Source organism: Myotis nattereri (genome assembly GCF_964212035.1).
Source record: "Myotis nattereri genome assembly, chromosome: 3".
In the NCBI taxonomy this organism is placed as follows: Eukaryota; Metazoa; Chordata; class Mammalia; order Chiroptera; family Vespertilionidae; genus Myotis; species Myotis nattereri.
In genome coordinates this window covers 196,015,384-196,035,459 of record NC_138077.1, presented here as the reverse complement: position 1 = coordinate 196,035,459, position 20,076 = coordinate 196,015,384, and the positions used below count along the sequence as shown (strand labels likewise).

The window sequence follows — 20,076 nt, the reverse complement described above, 5'->3', positions numbered from 1 at the left end:
TTGATCAAGTCACTTCTCCAGCTCAGTTTGGAGCGGAGATAGTGACAGAGAACTGCTCCCCAGTGTCTTGCTGGGATAAAGGAACTCTCAGGGTGTTGTAGGGGCACCCAGCCCAGACCCAGGAGTCAGGGAGAGCGGTGCCATCTCAGCTAGGACCTGAAGAACAGGAGTTATTAGCCTGGCAAAGGTAACAGCAAGGTTAGAGATGAGAGGACAGCACATTTGAAAACCAGCATGTTTCTATACTAGGTGTACCGGTTAGTAATGCGGATTTTGTAATCACAGGAAACACGATAATTTCAAGAGAAACATCAAAAGTGCTTTATTCAAAGTAATACCCATCGCTAGCTACACATTTCCCCCATCTTTCAGGTAATTTGTGGATACTGTCCCAATAGAACTTTTCTTGTTTTGAGGCAAAGCATTCAGAGACCCAATTTTCCACTTCTTATGTTTTGAAGTGCTGCTCAGAAAGTGCGTGTGCCACCGATCGGAACAAGTAATCTGAAGGAGCAAGGTCTGGTGGATATGGCGGGTGGGTTAATACCTCCCAGGCCAGATCTTTTAACGAAGCGGTTCTCAACCTGTGAGTCGCGACTCCTTTGGGGGTCGAACGACCCTTTCCCAGGGGTCGCCTAAGACCATTGGAAAACACATATATAATTACATATTGTTTCTGTGATTCATCACTATGCTTTAATTATGTTCAATTAGTAACAATGAGAATACATCCTGCATATCAGATATTTACATTACGATTCATAACAGTAGCAAAATTACAGTTATGAAGTAGTAACGACAATAATTTTATGGTTGGGGGTCACCACAACACGAGGAATTGTATTAAAGGGTTGCGGCATTAGGAAGGTTGAGAACCACTGTTTTAACGTGTCGTTAACTTGTTTTGAAGTGTGTGATGGTGTGTCATCATGAAGCAAAATTACTTTGCCATGTCTTCTGGCATATTCTAGTCGTTTCACGATCAAAGCGAAGTTCAAATTGATTATTTGTTGTTGGTAGCGATCAGTATTTCACCTGGTTTTAGAAGCTCATAATACACACCTTCCTGATCCCACCAAACACAGAGCATTGTCTTCCTTCCAAAGCGATTTGGCCTTGCAGTCAATGTTGATGGTTGATCTGGATCAACCCATGATTTTGTGTGTTTGGGATTCTCAAAATAAGTCCACTTTTCATCGCCAGTCACAATTCGTTGCCAAAAAGACTTTCTTTCGTGCTGTTGAAGTAACATTTTTTGTTGTTGTTGTTGAAGCAACATTTTACTGATGACTTTTCGGTTTTCCATTTGTCTTTCGTTCAGTTGATGTGGCACCCATTTTCCTTCCTTTAAAGTCTTTCCCATTGCTTGTATAAATGATCAGAAATTGTTTGCTGAGCAATGTTGACTCTTTCTGCAAGTTGTTTTTGAGTTTGACACGCATCTTCATCCAGTAATGCTTGTAATTGTTGGTCTTCAAACATTTTTGGTTGACCTGGACGTTCTTTGTCTTTCACATCGAAATCACTTTTAAAGCATTTAAACCAGCGTTCACAAGTATCTTGAGATGGAGTATGTTCACCATAAGCTTCCCAAAGTATACGATAACTTTCAGCAGCACTTTTCTTCAAAAGTAATGAATTAAAACTTCCTGCAAATGCTCTTTTTTGGCATAAAATTCGATATTTTTAAGCATAAAAATATCTATGATGTTAACACATTCAGAAAATTTGACATATAAAGTTTTGAAGCTTGTCAATACAACAAATAGCATACATGTTAAATCGCATATATATCAACATATGTGTAACTCCATCTATTGAAAAAATCCGCAGTATTAACCGGTACACCTTGTACAGTATGCCTGAAACATAGATTTGAGGGTAGAGTGGAGAAGGTAGGGAGCAGAGAGCAGGGGTAAGGGAAAGGTTGCAAGTGATGAGTCCAGAGAAATAAATGGGGATCTGAGCAAGAAGGGCTGGGCATACTATCCTAAGGAAGTTGTACTTTATTCTAAGGGCACTTGTGAGTCATTGAAGTTTTATGCAGGTTAGTGATGACATCAGATTTATGCGTAGAGCTAGCACTCTGGGACAGAAATTAAATTCATGAATGTTGGGGTAAGGAAGAAGACAAGGAGCCCAAGTTTCTGGTTTGGGCAGTTTGATGCTGAGTGTTTGGAGATCATGTCAGTTGATAACTTTGGGGAGTTTTTTGGTAGGCTTTTTGCTTATTTGTTTGTTTGTTTTCTTGTTGATATGTTTGGGGGATATCCAAGCAGAGGTGTCCAGTAGGCAATTGACCATACTGGTCTGTAGTTTAGAAGACAGAAATGAAAAGATAGAGAGATTTTTGGTAATCATCAGCATACTGATGGGAATTTTATTATAGAAGAATTTTATTATATGCAATCAGTCACCCCAAGAAGTTGTGTAGGGTGAAAAGAGAAGAGGATGCAGGGTGGAATTCTAAGGAAGTGTACTGAGGAAAAGACTAGTGTCCGTCATGCTCTGTACTCCCCTGTCAGCATTTGTCACTTGTGTTGGAATTGCCCATTTACTTGTTCATACCTTTTACAGATAGTAAATGCCTAAGGGAAAGGGAACATGTTTTATCTACCTCTGAATGCTCAACCCTCAAAACAGTGCTAGCTCCTAGTAGGCTGTCAGTAAAGATACAGAGGGAATGGTCCAAGATGTAAGTGAACCAGACAGTGTTGGGTTACAGTAGCCAAAAGAGGGAGGGAGTGGCCAGGTGTGGGCAAGTACTGTTTTCTGTGCAGGGTTTGGAATTGAAGAAGTGAGTGAAGAGGAGACATCAGGCAGCCAGTTATATTTGGCCCAACTTTTTAATAAAGCTTGTCCTGGGCAGAGAGAGAGTTGTTGATAAAGGGGAGATAGAATGCTTGCGAGTTGAGCATATTCAAATTCTTAGGGGAAATAGCCAGGGAGAAGGAGAGGTTGAAGATATTAGAGGGGCTAGTAATGGTGGAGTTTCCTGAGGAGACCAGGTGGGATGGACACCAGAGCACATGTGGGGACACTAGCCTTCAAGAGGAAGTTCCTTCTTGATAAGTAGGTAAGAAAAAGTTCAAATGTAGTTAAGTTTGAGGGAGTTTTCAAGATAAAGTAGGAGAATATTTTTTTTCCTGAGGGTGGGGGAGGTCAGTTGGTAGTGTAGGAATCTTGAAGAGAGCTAACTGTTAAATAGCTGCTGTGAAAGAGGGAGGTCGAAAAATAAATTTGGAAAGATTGCTGGGCAGTGGTGAGGGCGCATTTGAGGCTGGATCTTATGACTTCGTAGCCATGTTAGTTTGCAGTTTTGTGATCTCCACAGTCGTAGTTTAAAAAGAGCAAAAGGGTAAAGAACCAACTTTTAGAGAAGAGAAACATCTTACTTTTTAAGACAGTGTGAGTTTTTCAGTGAGGTCACTAGCTTGGAACTCAAATTTGGCTCTGCTGCTTAGAAGCTTTGCAGTATTGGGTAAGTCACTTTACCTTTCTAGCCTCAGGTCACTTCCATAAAATTAAAAAAAAAAAAACTATGAGAACAGTGGGAAAAGCTCTTTTAAAGTTTAAAAGTAGTACCTAAATACCAGTTATTTCTTTTAAAGTCTCTCAGTAACCTAAATAAAAACTGTTATGGTGTCTCTGGGCCCCACCCTCAGGTACTCCCTTAACCTTCTAGATAAGGTATCTTAGTTCCTCAAGTCTAAGTCTTGGCTGGATCCAAGCTTGATAGGCAAGGGAGTTGCTAGGGGTCAAGGCCCATCCCAGACTTGGGTAAGCAGGAATTCAATTATATATCATGATTATAGCTATGTATCTACTGACTGCCCAACAAATTGTATCTGCATCAGCCACTGCCTTAAGAATCTATTCTATCCATCCCCATGGCTGATAAGGGACCCTGGGAACAACTTTCTGCTTTCCTTTCTTGCTACTGCATCTCAAAATCTGTGCCTATGTGGAACACGGATCCTATTGAATGCCACTACAGGCTGTACTCTGGCTGTTTCGAAGTTTCCCATTATCCCAGACCTTGTCTATGAAAAAGAGACTTGGAGTGTGGCTTGGATGCCGTTGATGGCATTTCCCACAGTGCATTGCTCTCTGGAATGAAACCTGTTTCTGGTACCACCAACCCACAATGGATAAGAGGTTGAAACCTTTTTTTCACTGGTGCTGAAAGATCTCCCTCATCCTGATGGACTCCTTAGGAAGAATCTTTGGATGTGCAGTTCACTAGATTTTGGAATATTACAGAAACTGTCTACTATGTAGACTCACAGAGCCCTCTAGTTTAAGTGCAAACTGAAGTAGGTACCTGGCATACTAGATTCAGAGTCAGAAGAGCTGACTCCAAAATCACTCAATGATTGTGTGATCTTGTGCAGGCACTTAACTTTTCTGAGTCTCAGTTCAACTCTTTGAATCTTTATTGAGCCTCTGTGATATACAGGGCATATTTGTCCTTGCCTTGAAGGAGCACCTAGTCTTAATGGAGATATAAATAGGTATGTCAATAATTCAGATACAAAGCAAAATGAATTAAGTGCTAAATAAATTGCACACAGAGGAAAAGACCATTATTCTAATTAGGAATATGTTTGGAGCTTGAGCTGGGCTTTGTAGTATGAGGATCATCAAAGAAGGAAGGACATTCCAGGTCAAAGGAACAGTATGAACTAAGGATATTTGATGAAGGTGAATGTCATGTTCAGGGTGCTGACAATAATCTAGTGTGTTTAGAGCAGATAGTGGCAAACTTTCTGTAAAAGACCAGATAGTAAATATTTTAGACTTTTCATGCCATATGGATGGGTTTCTATAGCAATTATTTAACTACTGAACTCTGCTATTATAATGTGAAAGCAGCTGTAGGCAATATATAAACTTATGGTCATGGCTGTGTGCCAATAAAATATTATTTGCATAAAACAGGCAGCCAGTTATATTTGGCCCAAGGGCTGTAGTAGTTTGTCTGCTCCCAGCTAGTGGAGAGGGAGAAAGAGAGGAGGAGAGACTTGTGGAGGAGAGTGGTGGTGATAGGTAACAAGAGCTGAAGCTGGAAAAGTATATTAAGAAAGTCCTTGAATGCCAGGTTACTGAAGTTGTTCTTTATTTTTCATCCTGTAGGGGATGGGGGGCCATTAAGGATTTTTGAGCAGGGGAGTGATGTTATCAAAGTGTGTATTAGGGGAATAACTGGTGACAGTGTGGCCAATAATTTGAATTGAAGGCAGAGGGACCATTGCTGTAGATGAAGCAAGAGTTTAGTTTTCTATTCTATAAAATGGCAATAAAACTCCCTGTCTACTTTACAGGGTTATTGAGAGAATCCAGTAAGAAAATGAATGTGAAGTGTCATGTGCAAGAGGTGAACTATGGCTTATAATAATTCTGAGTATTGATGGTTATTTTCTTTTTTTAAAATATGGTTTTAATTGATTTCAGAGAGAGGAAGGGAGAGGGAGAGAAACATTGATGATGAGAGAAAAACATGGATCTGCTGCCTCCTGCACTCCCCCTACTGGGAATTTAACATGAAATCTGGGCAAGTATCCTGACTGGGAATCAAACCATAACCTCCTGGTTCATGGGATGGTATGCAACCACTTGAGCCACACTGGCTGGGCTGATGGTTATTTTTCTGTTTTGGGAGTGGATTTCTTGGAGATATAGTGTCATCTCCAAGTAGCTTTAGAATGAACCCCTCACACTCTCAAGTTAGTGCCTATGGATCATGGGGGAAGAAACTGGGCTGGACTGACATTTGTAAGTGTTGACTTCTCCAGGGTTCCCTGCCTTTTTTTTTTTTTTTTTCCCATTTGGAGTTATCCCTTCTCAAGGTGGGTAAGAATCTTAAAGACTAGAATGAACCAGAAAGAAAGTTTATTGGAAAGATTCCTGGGTTCTTCTGGGAATGTGTGTCTGTGTCACTGAAACTGTCACTCTTTCTTCTTCAGGGGATGTTGGAAATTACTATTATGGACAAGGCCATCCAATGAAACCTCACCGAATCCGCATGACTCACAATTTGCTACTTAACTATGGTCTCTACCGAAAAATGGAAATCTATGTGAGTTACTGGGAGCTCTGCCCCTCCCTAATCTCATCAGCTCTGATTCCCCATATGCCATTCATTATCTTATTTTCTTGAATGCCCATTCATCAGATGTGTTGTACTGCAGTGTGTACCTGCAACAATTTAAAAATGCATACTTTTTGGCCAGTGTTCTCAGTGGTTAGAGCACCAGCCTGTGCACCAAAGAGTCTCAGGTTTGATTCCCAGTCAAGGGCACATACCTGGGTTTCAGGTTCAAGCCCTGGCCCTGTCGGGGTTTATTCAGAAGGCAGCCAGTCAATGTGTCTCTCTCACATCAATGATTCTCTCTCTGTGTCTCTCCCCCTCCCTTCTACTATATCTAAAAGTCAATGGAAAAATATTCTCGGGTAAGGATTAACAACAACAAAGTACAAGACGCACCCTGACTAGTGTGGCTCAGTTGGTTGGGCGTCATCCTGTGCACTGAGAGGTTGCTGGTTCCATTCCCAGTCAGGGCTCATGCCGGAATTGTGGGCTCAATCCCCAGTAGGAAGTGTGCAGGAGGTAGTCAGTCAATGTGTTATGCTTTCATGTCGATATTTCTCTCTTCCTCCTTCATCTCTCTAAAAAATATATAAACTATTAAAAAAAAACCAAGATGTAGAGATAAGGAGCAGTGAAGGAATAAGGGAGCCTTGGGATATTTCCTAGAGGTGATATCTGAGCAGAGTTTAAAGATTAAGTAGAATCTAGCCTGGAATTTGGAATGGGACTGGCATTCTAGGCCAAGGGAAGAACATATGCAAAAAGGCAGAGAAGTAAGAACAATATAGTGAGTTTGGGGAAAATACAAGTAGTTCAGTGTTCAGGTATTGTGGTAAAGTTCACAGGTGTGAGGGGAGCTAGAGCTGAAGAGGTCAGCAAGAATTGGATGTGCTGTACTAAGCAGCTCTGACGGGTTAGAGTAAAAAAATCCAATGCCTAAAATGGTTATTGGGATTTTTGAACTAGCTCCAAGTCTCTAGTTACTAAAGAGTATAGACCAGCCGTGGGCAAACTACGGCGGGCCGGATCCCGCCCGTTTGAAATGAATAAAACTAAAAAAAAAAAAAGACCGTACCCTTTTATGTAATGATGTTTACTTTGAATTTATATTAGTTCACACAAACACTCCATCCATGCTTTTGTTCCGGCCCTCCGGTCCAGTTTAAGAACCCATTGTGTGCCGAAACTGGTTTGGCTCAGTGGATAGAGCGTCGGCCTGCGGACTGAAAGGTCCCAGGTTCGATTCCGGTCAAGGGCATGTACCTGGGTTGCGGGCACATCCCCAGTAGGAGATGTGCAGGAGGCAGTTGATCGATGTTTCTCTCTCATCGATGTTTCTAGCCCTCTATCTCTCTCCCTTCCTCTCTGTAAAAAATCAATAAAAATATATTTAATAAAAAATAAATAAATAAATAATGAACCCATTGTGGCCCTTGAGTCAAAAAGTTTGCCCACCCCTGCTATAGACTGTCTAACCTCTTAACTCCGCTCCTGCTGATCTCTGCTCCATCTTCCAGTTTTTAAAACTTAAGCAGAAACACATCAGTACATCTGTGGGCCAAATTTGATTCAAAGGTTCCCAGTTTGAACCTTATCTGGAGGTAGTGAAGAAAAAGTGAACGATTTTACATGAAAGAGATAGGAATAGGCACGCATTTTAGTAGCACGGGGGCCATTTAGGAGCTGTTGCAAAGGTCCAAGTGAGAAAATCAAGAGGATCTGGGGGCCCATGTTGCCTTATGGTTAGAGCATAAGAGTCTGTTAAAGTGTATGGGCAGCTTAAGTAACCTAGCAACAGCAGTATCCTTCCTCACCATTCCAGAGAATGAAAGGGATGAGTTTTCCTTCCCAGATGGTCCTGTTATGTCTCTAAGATCCTGTAGAGATAGCTGGGGAAGCCAGAGGGAAGGTAGATAGGAGTAGGTCAGATCTTGAGACCGGAGAGATTTTTCAGGTGTGAAAGGCAGATGGGAATGGAAAACATAAAAGGTTTTTAGGCACTCTGGAGAGCAGACTAGCATTTAGATAAAGAGGATACCTGAGCTCTAGCTGGTTTGGCTCAGTGGATAAAGTATCGACCTGCGGACCAAAGGGTACCAGGTTCAATTCTGGTCAAGGGCACATGCCCGGGGTTGCCGGCTCGATCCCCAGTGGGGGACCTGCAGGAGACAGCCAATCAATGATTCTCTCTCATCATTGATGTTTCTATCTCTCTCCCTCTCCCTCTCTGAAATCAATAAAAAAGTATATATATATATATATATATATATATATATATATATATATATACACACACACACACTAGAGGCCCGGTGCACAAAAATTTGTGCACTCAGGGGGGAGGGGGGTCCCTCAGCCCAGCCTGTGCCCTCTTGCAGTCTGGGACCCCTCAGGAGATAACGACCTGCTGGCTTAGGCCTGCTCCCGGGTGGCAGAGGGCAGGCCCAGTCCCTAGGTGCAGCCCCTGGTTGGGCTCAGAGCAGGGCCGATTGGGGAGTTGGGGCGCCGCCCCCTGTCATGCAAAGAGCAGGGCGATCAGGAGGTTGTGATGCCACCCTCAGTCACGCTCAGGGTAGGGCTGATTGGGGGGTTGGGGCACCGTCCCCTGTCACACTCAAGGCAGGGTCGATGGGGAGGTTGCGGCGCCACCCCCTGTCACGCACAGAGCAGGGCCCATCAGGGGGTTGGGGCACCGCCACTCTCACACTCAGGGCAGGGCCGATGGGGAGGTTATGGCTCTACCCCGTCACACACAGAGCAGGGCCTGTGGGGGGGGGTGGTTGGGGTGCTGCACCCTGTCACACACAGAGCAGGGCAATCAGGGGGTTGGGGCACCGCACCCTGTTACACACAGAGCCGCAGGGCGATCAGGGGGTTGGGGAGCTCCCCCCATCAGGCACAGAGCAGGGCTGATCAGGGGGTTGGGGCGCCTTCCCCTGTCACAAACAGAGCAGGGTGGATAGGGAGGTTGTGGCCCTGCCCCCTGTCACACACAGAGCCGCAGGGCGATTAGGGGGTTTGGGCGCTGCCCCCTGTCACGCTGATCCCGGTGCCGGGAGGCCTCGCGGCTCCGCTGATCCCGGTGCTGGGAGGCATATTACCCTTTTACTATATAGGGTAGAGGCCTGGTGCACGGGTGGGTGCTGGCTGGTTTGCCCTGAAGGGTGTCCTGGATCAGGGTGGGGGTCCCCACTGGGGTGCCTGGCCAGCCTGGGTGAGGGGATGATGGCTGTTTGCAGCTGATCACACACCCTTCAGGGTGGGGGTCCCCACTGGGGTGCCTGGCCAGTCTGGGTGAGGGGCTGAGGGCTGTTTTCAGGCTGGGGGTGACTGAAGCTCCCAACTGCTCCTTTTTTTCTTTTTATTCTGGGCCAGCTTTAGCTTTGAGGCTTGGCTCCAGCTCTTAGGCCTCCGCTGCTGAAAGTAGGTTTCTGGCCTTTGCTTACAATGTTGCGATCCTGCTGGCTGAAGCCTGGCAGACTAAAGCAGGTTTCTGGGGTTTTGTTTAGCTTCTATATTTGTTACATAGTTGCTTAGAGTTGCAGCTCAGAGGCCGGCAGCAGCAGGCGGGGAACGTTGGAGTCCTCCGTCACTGAAGCAAGCAAGCCTCATGTTAGTTTCAAGCTGCCTGGCTGCCGGCTGCCATCTTGGCTGGCAGTTAATTTGCATATTGCCCTGATTAGCCAGTGGGAAGGGTAGCGGTCGTACGCCAATTACCATGTTTCTCTTTTATTAGATAGGATATAAATAAAGAGGATACCTGAATGTGGATTAGTAAGCACCAGGAGTCTCCAGAGCTGCCTATTGCACATCTACACCATGTTAATCTGGCCCCAACTTGCCTTCTTTCTTTCCTTTCCCCCCTTAGCCCTCCAAATCAACCAGATCAGATTCTGCATCTTTCCACACCATCCTGACTGGGAGGATTATTTACTGTGCCCCCTCATACCTTACTTATCTTCAAGAGTCACCCCAAGTCCTCTTTCAACATATTTTTGTTGAGTACTGTCATACCCCAGGGACTATATCAACCTCCATGAGAGATTTGAGAAATAAAAAAATGAATTCTGTCTTCAAGTGAGAAGAAAAATAAACTAATATTTATTGATGATTGCTGGTGCCCGGCTATGGTACCTGTTATTTAGTGTATTAATTATAATAACCCTAACTTATAGATCAGAAAACAAGCTCAAAGAAGATAATTAATGAACATGTCCAAAGTCACATAGCTATTAATAAATGAGTTTAGACTCCAACCCATATTTCTCTAATTCCAGTGTCTGTATCTGTCCATTTGTCCTTTTTTCCTTCCTAAACAACCTTTTAACCAGAAGTCTAGAAGTAAATGGTCTCTAGACCATTTGGCTATGTCATCAGGGACTCAGGCTTATTTTATCCTTCTGCTCAGCCATCCTTAGCTTATGTGATTTCATCATGTTTTTTTGCCTTGAAGTCACGTGATGGCTATCTCCAAGTATTATGTCTTCATGTAACAGAATCCAAAAAGGAAGGGAACAGGATAAATGGATCACTGTCCTCACCCCACTCTGTTCTTTTTTTTTCAAATATATTTTATTGATTTTTTACAGAGAGGAAGAGAGAGAGATAGTTAGAAACATCGATGAGAGAGAAACATCGATTAGCCGCCTCCTGCACATCTCCTACGGGGATGTGCCCGCAACCCAGGTACATGCCCTTGACTGGAATCGAACCTGGGACCCTTGAGTCCGCAGGCTGACGCTCTATCCACTGAGCCAAACTGGTTAGGGCTGTTCTTTTTATTAAAGAGGAAAACCCTCTCCAGAGATTTCCCCTTATATCTCATTGGGTCATTTGCCATCCTTAGGCCATTTACCAGCAATTGGCTTAGACTAATCACATTTGATACCTGTGGCTGTGTACATTAACACCTAACCAGATTGAAATATGTTACCAAGAATGGCTCGTTGGAAAGCAACCAACTGTGGCTGTCATAGAAAATAATACTTTATTGGAAATTATGTAATACCAGGGACCCAGTGCACAAATTGGTGCACCTTGAAAGAAACTGTGGGCCGCGAGGCTGCAGTGAGCACAGGCGGGTCTCGGCCCTCCTGCTGCAGCCCCTGGCCCCTTGTCTGCTGGCAGCCACCGCAGCTCCCCTGCGCTGATGGCACCAAGTGATTGGGGGCATCGGCAGCGAGTGCAAGTGAGGCTGGTACTGGCAGTAGGTGCAAATAGCGGCTTCGGTGCCAGCAGTGGATACAAGTGGGGCCGTTGCTGGCAGTGGGTGTGAGCAGGGCTGGCGCTGGCAGTGGGTGCAAAAAGCAGCTGCTGGCCTGATCGCTCCTCAAGAGCAGGGGGAGGTAGAGAAGCCCCGAGGGGCGATCAGGGCCGCGCTGGGAGCAGGTGCAAGCACCGGGCGGGACCACAGCACACAGGAGCAAAGAATTTTCAGTAACCACCAGAGGCTCGCCCCAATGACAGAAACTGGTGCCCTGACTTGGTCTGGCGCCCCCAGTCATCTGCTCCACCATCCCACGGTGGCCATTGCCCACCATGTTCAGCATGTGCCCCCTGGTGGTCAGTGCATGTCACAGCAACTGGTTGTTTGGTTGTTCCACTGTTTGGTCTATTTGAATATTAGGGTTTTATATATATAGATGTGTGGTATTCTTACTCTAAACTTCTAAAGCAAAACCTCAGTGTTATCTCTTCTTCCGAAATCTGTACCTTGTGTGTGTTTTTCGTTAATCCTCATCCGAGAATATTTTTTCCATTGATTTTTAGATAGAGTGGAAGGGATGGAGAGAAACATTGATATGAGAGAGATACATCGATTGGTTGCCTTCTGCATGTACCTTGACCTGGGCTGGGGATTGAGCTTGCCACTGAGGTACGTGCCCTTGACCGGAATCAAACCCCTGACCCTTCAGCCTGTGGGCCGACACTCTAACCACTGAGCAACCTGTTAGGGCTAAACCTTATTCTCTTTAATGTGATCTTTTTCTTTCTCTAGCCCTACCTTTTCATTGAGAGTGCATCTTTGGCCCTATTCCAACATAGTTTCTCTGCATTCATCCCTTCTGTCCTCTCCTTTCTCTGGGCTGTGATCCTAGCATTCCTTTCTCAAAGCATAGATAGCCATTTTAGTATCTTTCCTGAGATGGATGGCTTTTGAGAGTCAGTCCTGAAAGATGCTCCTTAGAATTCTCATAGTAGTTGTATTACTTCTGTACTTCTGTGTCTACACCTGAAGGAGACATGTTGAGGTATTTTTCACACAATTTCACCCTTTTGGGCTCCTTCCTCAATTCATCTCTCCCAGAATCTACATCCCCACTTTTATCCAGGAACCTTCCTATTTACATAATCAAAAGTCCTGTTCTCTTCCTTGCCTCGGATGCTAATTTTATATATTCCTAGGCTTCTTATTCATTGCCTTCTGTTCTTTTGTTCTGTTTTTAAAAAATGTTTTTATATAATATTGTAGATATGAAATAATTTTTAAAAAAATACATATAAGGTATAAAAAAATCACATTGTAATTAATACTACCTACTTTAAGAAAAGGGCCCAGCCAGTGTGGCTCAGTGGTTGAGCATCAGCCTATGAAGGTCACGGTTGACTCCAGGTCAGGGCACATGCCCAGATTTCGGGCTTGATCCCCAGTAGGGGGTGTGCAGGAGGCATCCGATCAGTGATCCTCTCAACATTAATTCATTGATGTTTCTCTCTCTCTCTCCCTCTCTCTTCTCTGAAATCAATAAAAAAAATTATATATATATACACACTTAAAAACAAACAAACACAAAACACCTAAGTATTTGGAGCCAAGCCTTGCTTCTTTCACTGTGGGTGTTTTTTAATAAAACTGTATCCGTCTTTGAGTCTTATATTTCTCATTATATTTAGTAAGAATTAAATGAGACTCAGAGAATTAAATAAGCCAGACCTCTGGGTTTCCTAATCCAGCTTCCTAGTGTGTAACCTTGGGCAAATTACTTAACCTCTCTGCTTTAGTTTCCTTACTGCAAGTGAGGATGATAATAGTATAAACTTTTACCATTTGTACGTCATAAGCATCTATAGACGCAACCGGCAGACCTTTTTAAAATTCAAAATATCATGGCAGTTAACTGGTTAAAAGATGGTTGTAAGGCCCAATTGGTGTGTTTCAGTGGTTAAGCATCGACCCAAGAACTAGGAGGTCATAGTTCTATTCCCAGTTGGGGCACATGCCTGGGTTGCGAGCTCAGTCGCCAGTAGGGGGCGTTCAGGATGTTTCTAATCAATTAAAAAATAAATAAAATAAAAGGTGGTTGTAAGGATCATATGAGATAGCATATAAAGTGTCTCTGATAAAAGTATTGGTAATTAGAAAAGAAGAGGGTCATCTTTGAAGACCTGCCTTGAAGGGATGAGGGGAAGAGAAGAAAAGATAAGAGAATTTTTAAAAAGAGGGGAGGAAGAATCAGAATGATATCCCATCTATTTCAAATTATTAGTCACCCCTTCTTTTCTTTTTCTTTTTTAAATATATTTTTATGATTTCAGAGAGCAAGGAAGAAGGAGAGAGAAACATCAGTGATGAGAAAGAATCAATGATTGGCTGCCTCTTGCACACCCCTTACTGGGGATTGAGGTGCATATGTCCTTGACTGGACTTGAACCTGGGACCCTTCCGTCTGCAGGCCAGTGCTCTATCCAGTGAGAAAACCAACTAGGGCTAGTCACCCCTTCTTATTGAACTTTTAGAGCCATTTGGCCCATAATTATAAATTGTTATATTTAATATTAAAAAATAATAATTTAAGTGCTTTATAATTTATAAAGAGATTTAACAATCTCATTCAATTCTTACAACTTCTGTGAAAGGTAGATATTGTTATTCCTAAATAGTAAATGAGGGAGTTGAAGCTCAAGAGGTAGACTTACCAAAGCAATAGAAGTTGAGTTGCATCTGGGTCTTCTGGTACCGAGTCTCCTTTGATAATCTTATTTGCTTAATTAGATTTCAAGTTTCTTGAGGCCTAAATATAATCAGTAATTTCTTTTTATCCTTTATAGCATCTAGCCCAGTGATGCCGAACCTTTTGAGCTCGGCATGTCAGCATTTTGAAAAACCCTAACTTAATTCTGGTGCTGTGTCACATATAGAAATTTTTTGATATTTGCAACCATAGTAAAACAAAGATTTATATTTTTGATATTTATTTTATATATTTAAATGCCATTTAACAAAGAAAAATCAACCAAAAAAATGAGTTCGCTTGTCACCTCTGACACGCGTGTCATAGGTTCGCCATCACTGATCTAGCCCAGTGCTGGGTAGATATAAGTGTTCAAACTAGACTGAGTGAAGACTGGCATGTAGTTAAGAATAACATGCCTTTTCTCCTCTCTGCCCTCTAGCGTCCTCACAAAGCCAATGCTGAAGAGATGACCAAGTATCACAGCGATGATTACATAAAATTCTTGCGCTCCATCCGCCCAGATAACATGTCTGAATACAGCAAGCAGATGCAGAGATGTAAGTCCCTTCTGTTTGTTCCCTATGTTAAAGCCCCCAGTTGGATCTCCCTTTCAATTGGAGGGGGCCACCCTGTTTTCCTTTGTTCGTCCCATTCAGCTGACACCTGATTTCCCTTCCCTCCCAAGGGTGCTAAAGTGCTTCTTTTTTCTCTTCTGGTTTTCCTTGTTTCTGATTGTAAGGAATAAAGATTGAACCTCGTCCAGTTAGATTCACAACATTTTGCCAAGAAAATTGTAGTAGTTGTAATGGAAAAAGCACTGACCTGGGAGTGGGGATAAAAGATATAGGTCCCAGCTTTGACTCTTTGTTTTAAAAGTATGTTTTTACTGATTTCAGAGAAGAAGGGAGAGGGAGAGAAATTCAGAAACATCAGTGATGAGAGAGAATCGTTTGGCTGCTTCCTGCACGTCCCCCACTGGGGATTGAGCCGGCAACACAGGGCATGTGCCCTGTCTGGGAATTGAACTGTGACCTCCTGGTTCATAGGTCAACGTTCGTTCAACCACTGAAGCACTGCAGCCCGCCCAGCTCTGACTCTTAACTGGCTTGACAAGTCACTTCCCCTCATCTCAGATTTTTCTTTAGTAAAATGGATTGGATGTTATACAACTAACTGCTTCCACTATGTGAATTGAGAATTTAGCAGCAACTGAGGACAGACTCTGGATGATGTAATCTTTGAGTTGAGGTGATTCTCCCCCTGTCTCTTGGGACTTGAAAGTCAGAACAGGTTCCATCTCAGAAGCAACACCCAATTTATAGGAATGATGGGGATTGTTTTAGCTGTGGGGGAAAAATATGTTCAAATTTGGGAGGAACTATCATATATGACTTTGCTCTTGTAATTTTAGAAATTCTCTCTGAGCACCTAAGATCTCAGTAAAACAATATAACAGCATTGTTCAGAGAGGTTTTCATAGTTTATGACAGCTTATTTTCAAATATCAGGAAATCTGTGGCACTTGTTTGTTGCTACTGGCCCAGGTAGTCTGAGTCCCAAGGCAGAAAGTTATTTATTTGTTGTAATAATTGTGCAGGTAGTGATTACAGAACCACAGGGACCTTCTTTGAAGCATTGAGTTTCACAGCTCCAGGAGCTGCTGCCCTCTAAGTGAAGTGTTTGCTCTGAATTAGCAGGGTCTTGTTTCCTTTCAACGTGAGACAAATTCATTCCTTTGGCTTTAGGGGTTTCCATTACCTATTTAGACTAGCAGTGAGGCTCCACTGTTAGTAGAGAGGGCTTCTCTGAGAGAGTAGCTGTTGAAGCAAGAACATGAGCTTTTAAAAAAATATATATATTTTTTATTGATTTCAGAGAGAAAAGGAGAGGGAGAGAGAAATAGAAACATCAATGAGAGAGAATCATTGATTGGCTGCCTCCTGCACACCCTACTGGGGTTTGATCCCGCAACCTGGGTATGTGCCCTTGACCAGAATTGAACCTAGGACTCTTTAGTCTGCAAGCTGACTATCCACTGAGCCAAACTGTCGAGGGCAAGAAAATTAGCTTTGATGTCTTGGTTTGAATCCCTTAGCTCTGCCACTTAAATATGTGTTCTTGAGTAAGTCTCCTAGCCTCTCTGAGCCTGTTTTTGTTTTTGTTCTGAGTCTGTTTGTCCTTCTTTAAAAAGAAGACAGTAGTGTCTATCTTATAGTGGAGATTGGGGGTGGCTAAATTAGATAATGTATTCAAAGCACCAACTAGTATGACTTACAACTTTTGTTATTTTCAAATCTGTCAAGGCGGCCTGGCCAGCGGCTCAGTGGTGGAGTGTTGACTTATGAACCAGGAGGTCACGGTTCCATTCCTGGTTAGGGCACATGCCCAAGTTGCAGGCTCGATCCCCAGTGTTGAGTGTGCAAGAAGCAGCTGATCAATGATTCTCTTTCATCATTGATGTTTCTATCTCTCACTCCCTCTCCCTTCCTCTCTGAAATCAATAAATATATTTAAAATCTGTCAAGGCAGACAAAATATTAGGCCCTCCAGAGTACACAGGTTTGGCTCTGGCTCACAGTTTTTTCTAATTTTCCTGAAACCAGCACTCTAAATTTGTGCATTTAAAAAGTAAGTCTAGGATTTTTTCTCAGTGAAGATGAGAAGTAGAAAGGATAAGGCTCTCTAAGGATTTCAGAGAACCTTATTGACTTGATTCATAGGATTATAGAGAGATATCACTTAGTACAGTGCTTTATAACCAGGGGTATCTACAGAGATATCAGGGATGTAAGAACTGAGCTCTCTTTAAAATATTTACCAACACTTAACCTAGGAAATTATACCTGAAATGAAATACTATTTTCTTATGTCTAAAACACCCATTTCCTCCATGGATGCTCCACATCCCAAATGGGAATGCAAGCAAAATGTTGGAAACCCAAGCAAGGCAAACCCGCTGCAGGAGGAAGCAGCCAGAGGAAGAAATTGGTTGCCATGGATAAATAGCCTGTCCCAGGGGCCAAAGTTCTTATTGACACAACCTCCCAATGTTTACCCGGGAAGCTGGGGAGAGAGCCACCCACTGCGCATCCCCTTACGCAGGCCATGCTTTCCCAAGCACTTGTCTTGGCAGGGCATCAGATCAGAGCACCCTTCACTTTTAGGGCAGTGCCAGAGTTGATAATTCTATGGTTATTGCAAACCTTGATGATAACTCTTATGGTTATTGTAAACCTTGAGCTTCAGCTGTCTCAAGCTGGGTTCTCCTGCCCTCCTCATCCTAGGGGGGTCCTCCTCCTTAGTCTAATTTGGGAACTATTATTGGTAACAGTGGATGGGTAATGGGAAGACTAGGGCAAGAGAATAGGCTATAGTCCTACCCCTGCCTCTAAATTCTTATGTACCATTGATGTCTCAGCAGTTTCCTTTTCTGTGAGAAGAGACTTGGAGCCATAAGGTTCCTCTCTTGCTCTGTGAGTCTACAACCTTCAGGTGTGCTTCCTTTCCTGTCCTTTTCATTTCATTTGCATTCTGGTTTGCATGTGTTTATCATTGTGTTTTAGTTTGTACTTTTACCCCTTTAGGCCTGAAATAACTTTACTCCAGTTGTCACTTGTGGGTGTAGTAAAAAGAGCACTGGACTGTGGGATTCAAGACACCTGGACTCTGATTCTGGTTCTTGCCATTGCCTGGTTGTACAACCTTGGGCAAGCCACTTCTCCATATCTCTTTGTGTGGGGTTGATATCTGTCTTGTCTAGCTCATGGGATTGTTATGAGGATCAGATGAGATTGTGTATGTGAAATTACTGGGGAAAAGCCAGAGTATGTTTTCATAGGCTTTTAGGACAGGCAGGCCAATACTTGAATACTGCCTCTGCCATTTACTAGCAGTTCATCTCTCTGAGCCTGTTTCCCCATTCATAAAATGGGGCCAAATTTTACCTCATATGGTTGTGTGAGGATAGATTATATCAGGTATTGAAAGCATTTAGCATAGTGTCTGGCATGTTGCTAAATATTTGGTGAATTCCTTGTTGGTCAGCCTGAGTGAGTTACAGTAACAAACCCAGGCTGGAAGAAGATGCTAAATTTTTCTCCCTCATGTAATGAATCAGCATTTCCCAAGCACTTACTTGCTAAATGTTTCCTCATCTAAGACTTCTGTTCATCTTCTCAACAATGGAGTAAGGTGGAATGTCATTATGACTTGTTATAGATAAAGAGCCAAAGCTCAGAGAAATTAAATGATGTGACCCACTTACACAGCCAGTAAGTAGTAGAGCCTGGACTAGAATCCAAGCCTTCTGAATTCAAATTCTGTTTTTCTATCAGCTCATCTACACTAATAAAAGAGAAAAATGGTAATTGGCGTACGGCGATACCTTTTTCATTGGCTAATCAGGGCTATATGCAAATTAACTGCCAACTAAGATTGGCAGTTAACTGCCAACAAGATGGCGGCTAATTTGCATATGTAGGCACAATGCAGGGAGGCGAAAGGGAAAGCAGGAAGAAGCCCCCTGCCACTGACAGTGATGGGAAACCCAGCGGGGAGCTAAGAGCTGGGGGGCAGGGCAAAGGCGGCCCTGGGGCCGCCTTTGCCCTGCCCCCCAGCCATGATCGGAGAATCAGGCGCCTTTGCTGCCCTGGCCAGTGATAGCAGGAAGTAGGGGTGGAGCCAGCGATGGGAGCTGGGCATGGTCGAAGCTGGCAGTCCCAGGAGCTAGGGGTCCCTTGCCTGGGCCTAAAGCGAAGCCCACAATCGCGGCGCCCCCTGCTGCCACTGCAGGTCCCCGCTGCCCGGGCCGGATGCCTAGGCCAGAGGTGTCAGGCCTGGGCAGGGGCGGAGCCTGCAACTGCGGGGAGCTGGGGGTCCCCTGCGCAGGCCTGACACCTCTGCCGGAGGCCTCAGGCCTGGTCAAGGGGCCGATCCGGTGATTGGTGATCGGAGGGTGATGAGGGTCAACTCCTCTGGCTGAGGCGTCAGGCCTGGGTGGGGGGCGTAGCCGGGGATTGGGGGGATATGATGGTCCCCTTGCCCAGGCCTGAAGCCTGGGTCAGAGGCGTCAGGCTTGGGCGGGGGGTGGAGCAAGCGATCAGAGGGAGATGGGAGTCCCCTGCCCAGGCATGATTCCTGGGCCAGAGGCCTCAGGCCTGGGCGGGGGCCAGAGCCAGTGATCGGGGGGAGATGGGGGTCCCCTGTCCAAGCCTGACACCTCTGGCGGAGGCATCAGGCCTGGGCAAGGGGCCGATCAGGCGATCGGAGGGTGATGGGGGTCAACGCCTGAGGGCTCCCAGTATGTGAGAGGGGGCAGGCTGGGCTGAGGGACACTCCCCCCCCCCCCCACACCCAGTGCACGAATTTCGTGCACCGGGCCCCTAGTAAATATATAAACAAAAACTAAAGGAAATTGTGGAAACTAACCTTTCACTTATGTCTTTCAAGTCAACGTTGGTGAAGACTGTCCTGTATTTGATGGCCTGTTTGAGTTCTGTCAGTTATCTACTGGTGGCTCTGTTGGTAAGGAACATACCTCCCTCCTTGAGGGCTGTGCTGGGTTGTAGTAGTGAGGTCTGTCTTTTAGGTCACTGTCCCAGTAGGCTGATCTGTGACCATATGAAATGGTACTATGGGTTTGTTTGTTTGTTTGTTAATCTTCACCGAAGGGTACCTTTTGCATTGATCTTCTAAAGAGAGTAGAAGGGGGAGAAAGAGAGGGAGGAGAAAAGCATATTGATTAGTCACCTCCTACATGCGCCCCTACTGGGGACATGGATTGAACCTGCAATCCAGATATATGCCCTTAACTGGGAATCAAACCTGAGACCCTTCGGTCTGTGGCCCAACACTCCAACCACTGAGGCATACCAGCCAGGGTGGTCCTGTGGATTTTTACCTTAGGTCTTTTTTTTAAAATATATTTTATTGATTTTTTCCAGAGAGGAAGGGAGAGGGATAGAAAGTTAGAAGCATCAATGAGAGAGAAACATCGATCAGCTGCCTTCTGCACCCTCCCTACTGGGTACA

General features: G+C 44.3%; 1 protein-coding gene across 1 annotated transcript in view; it reads left to right on the top strand.

Moving 5' to 3' along the window:
* HDAC1 (histone deacetylase 1) overlaps window positions 1-20,076 on the top strand; it is a 28,366-nt gene that overhangs the window by 906 nt on the left and 7,384 nt on the right. Inside the window, exons 2-4 of the mRNA XM_081086327.1 lie at window positions 5,967-6,079; window positions 14,486-14,603; window positions 19,495-19,569. Coding sequence (XP_080942453.1) covers window positions 5,967-6,079; window positions 14,486-14,603; window positions 19,495-19,569 — 306 coding nt within the window. The remainder of the gene's footprint in view (window positions 1-5,966; window positions 6,080-14,485; window positions 14,604-19,494; window positions 19,570-20,076) is intronic.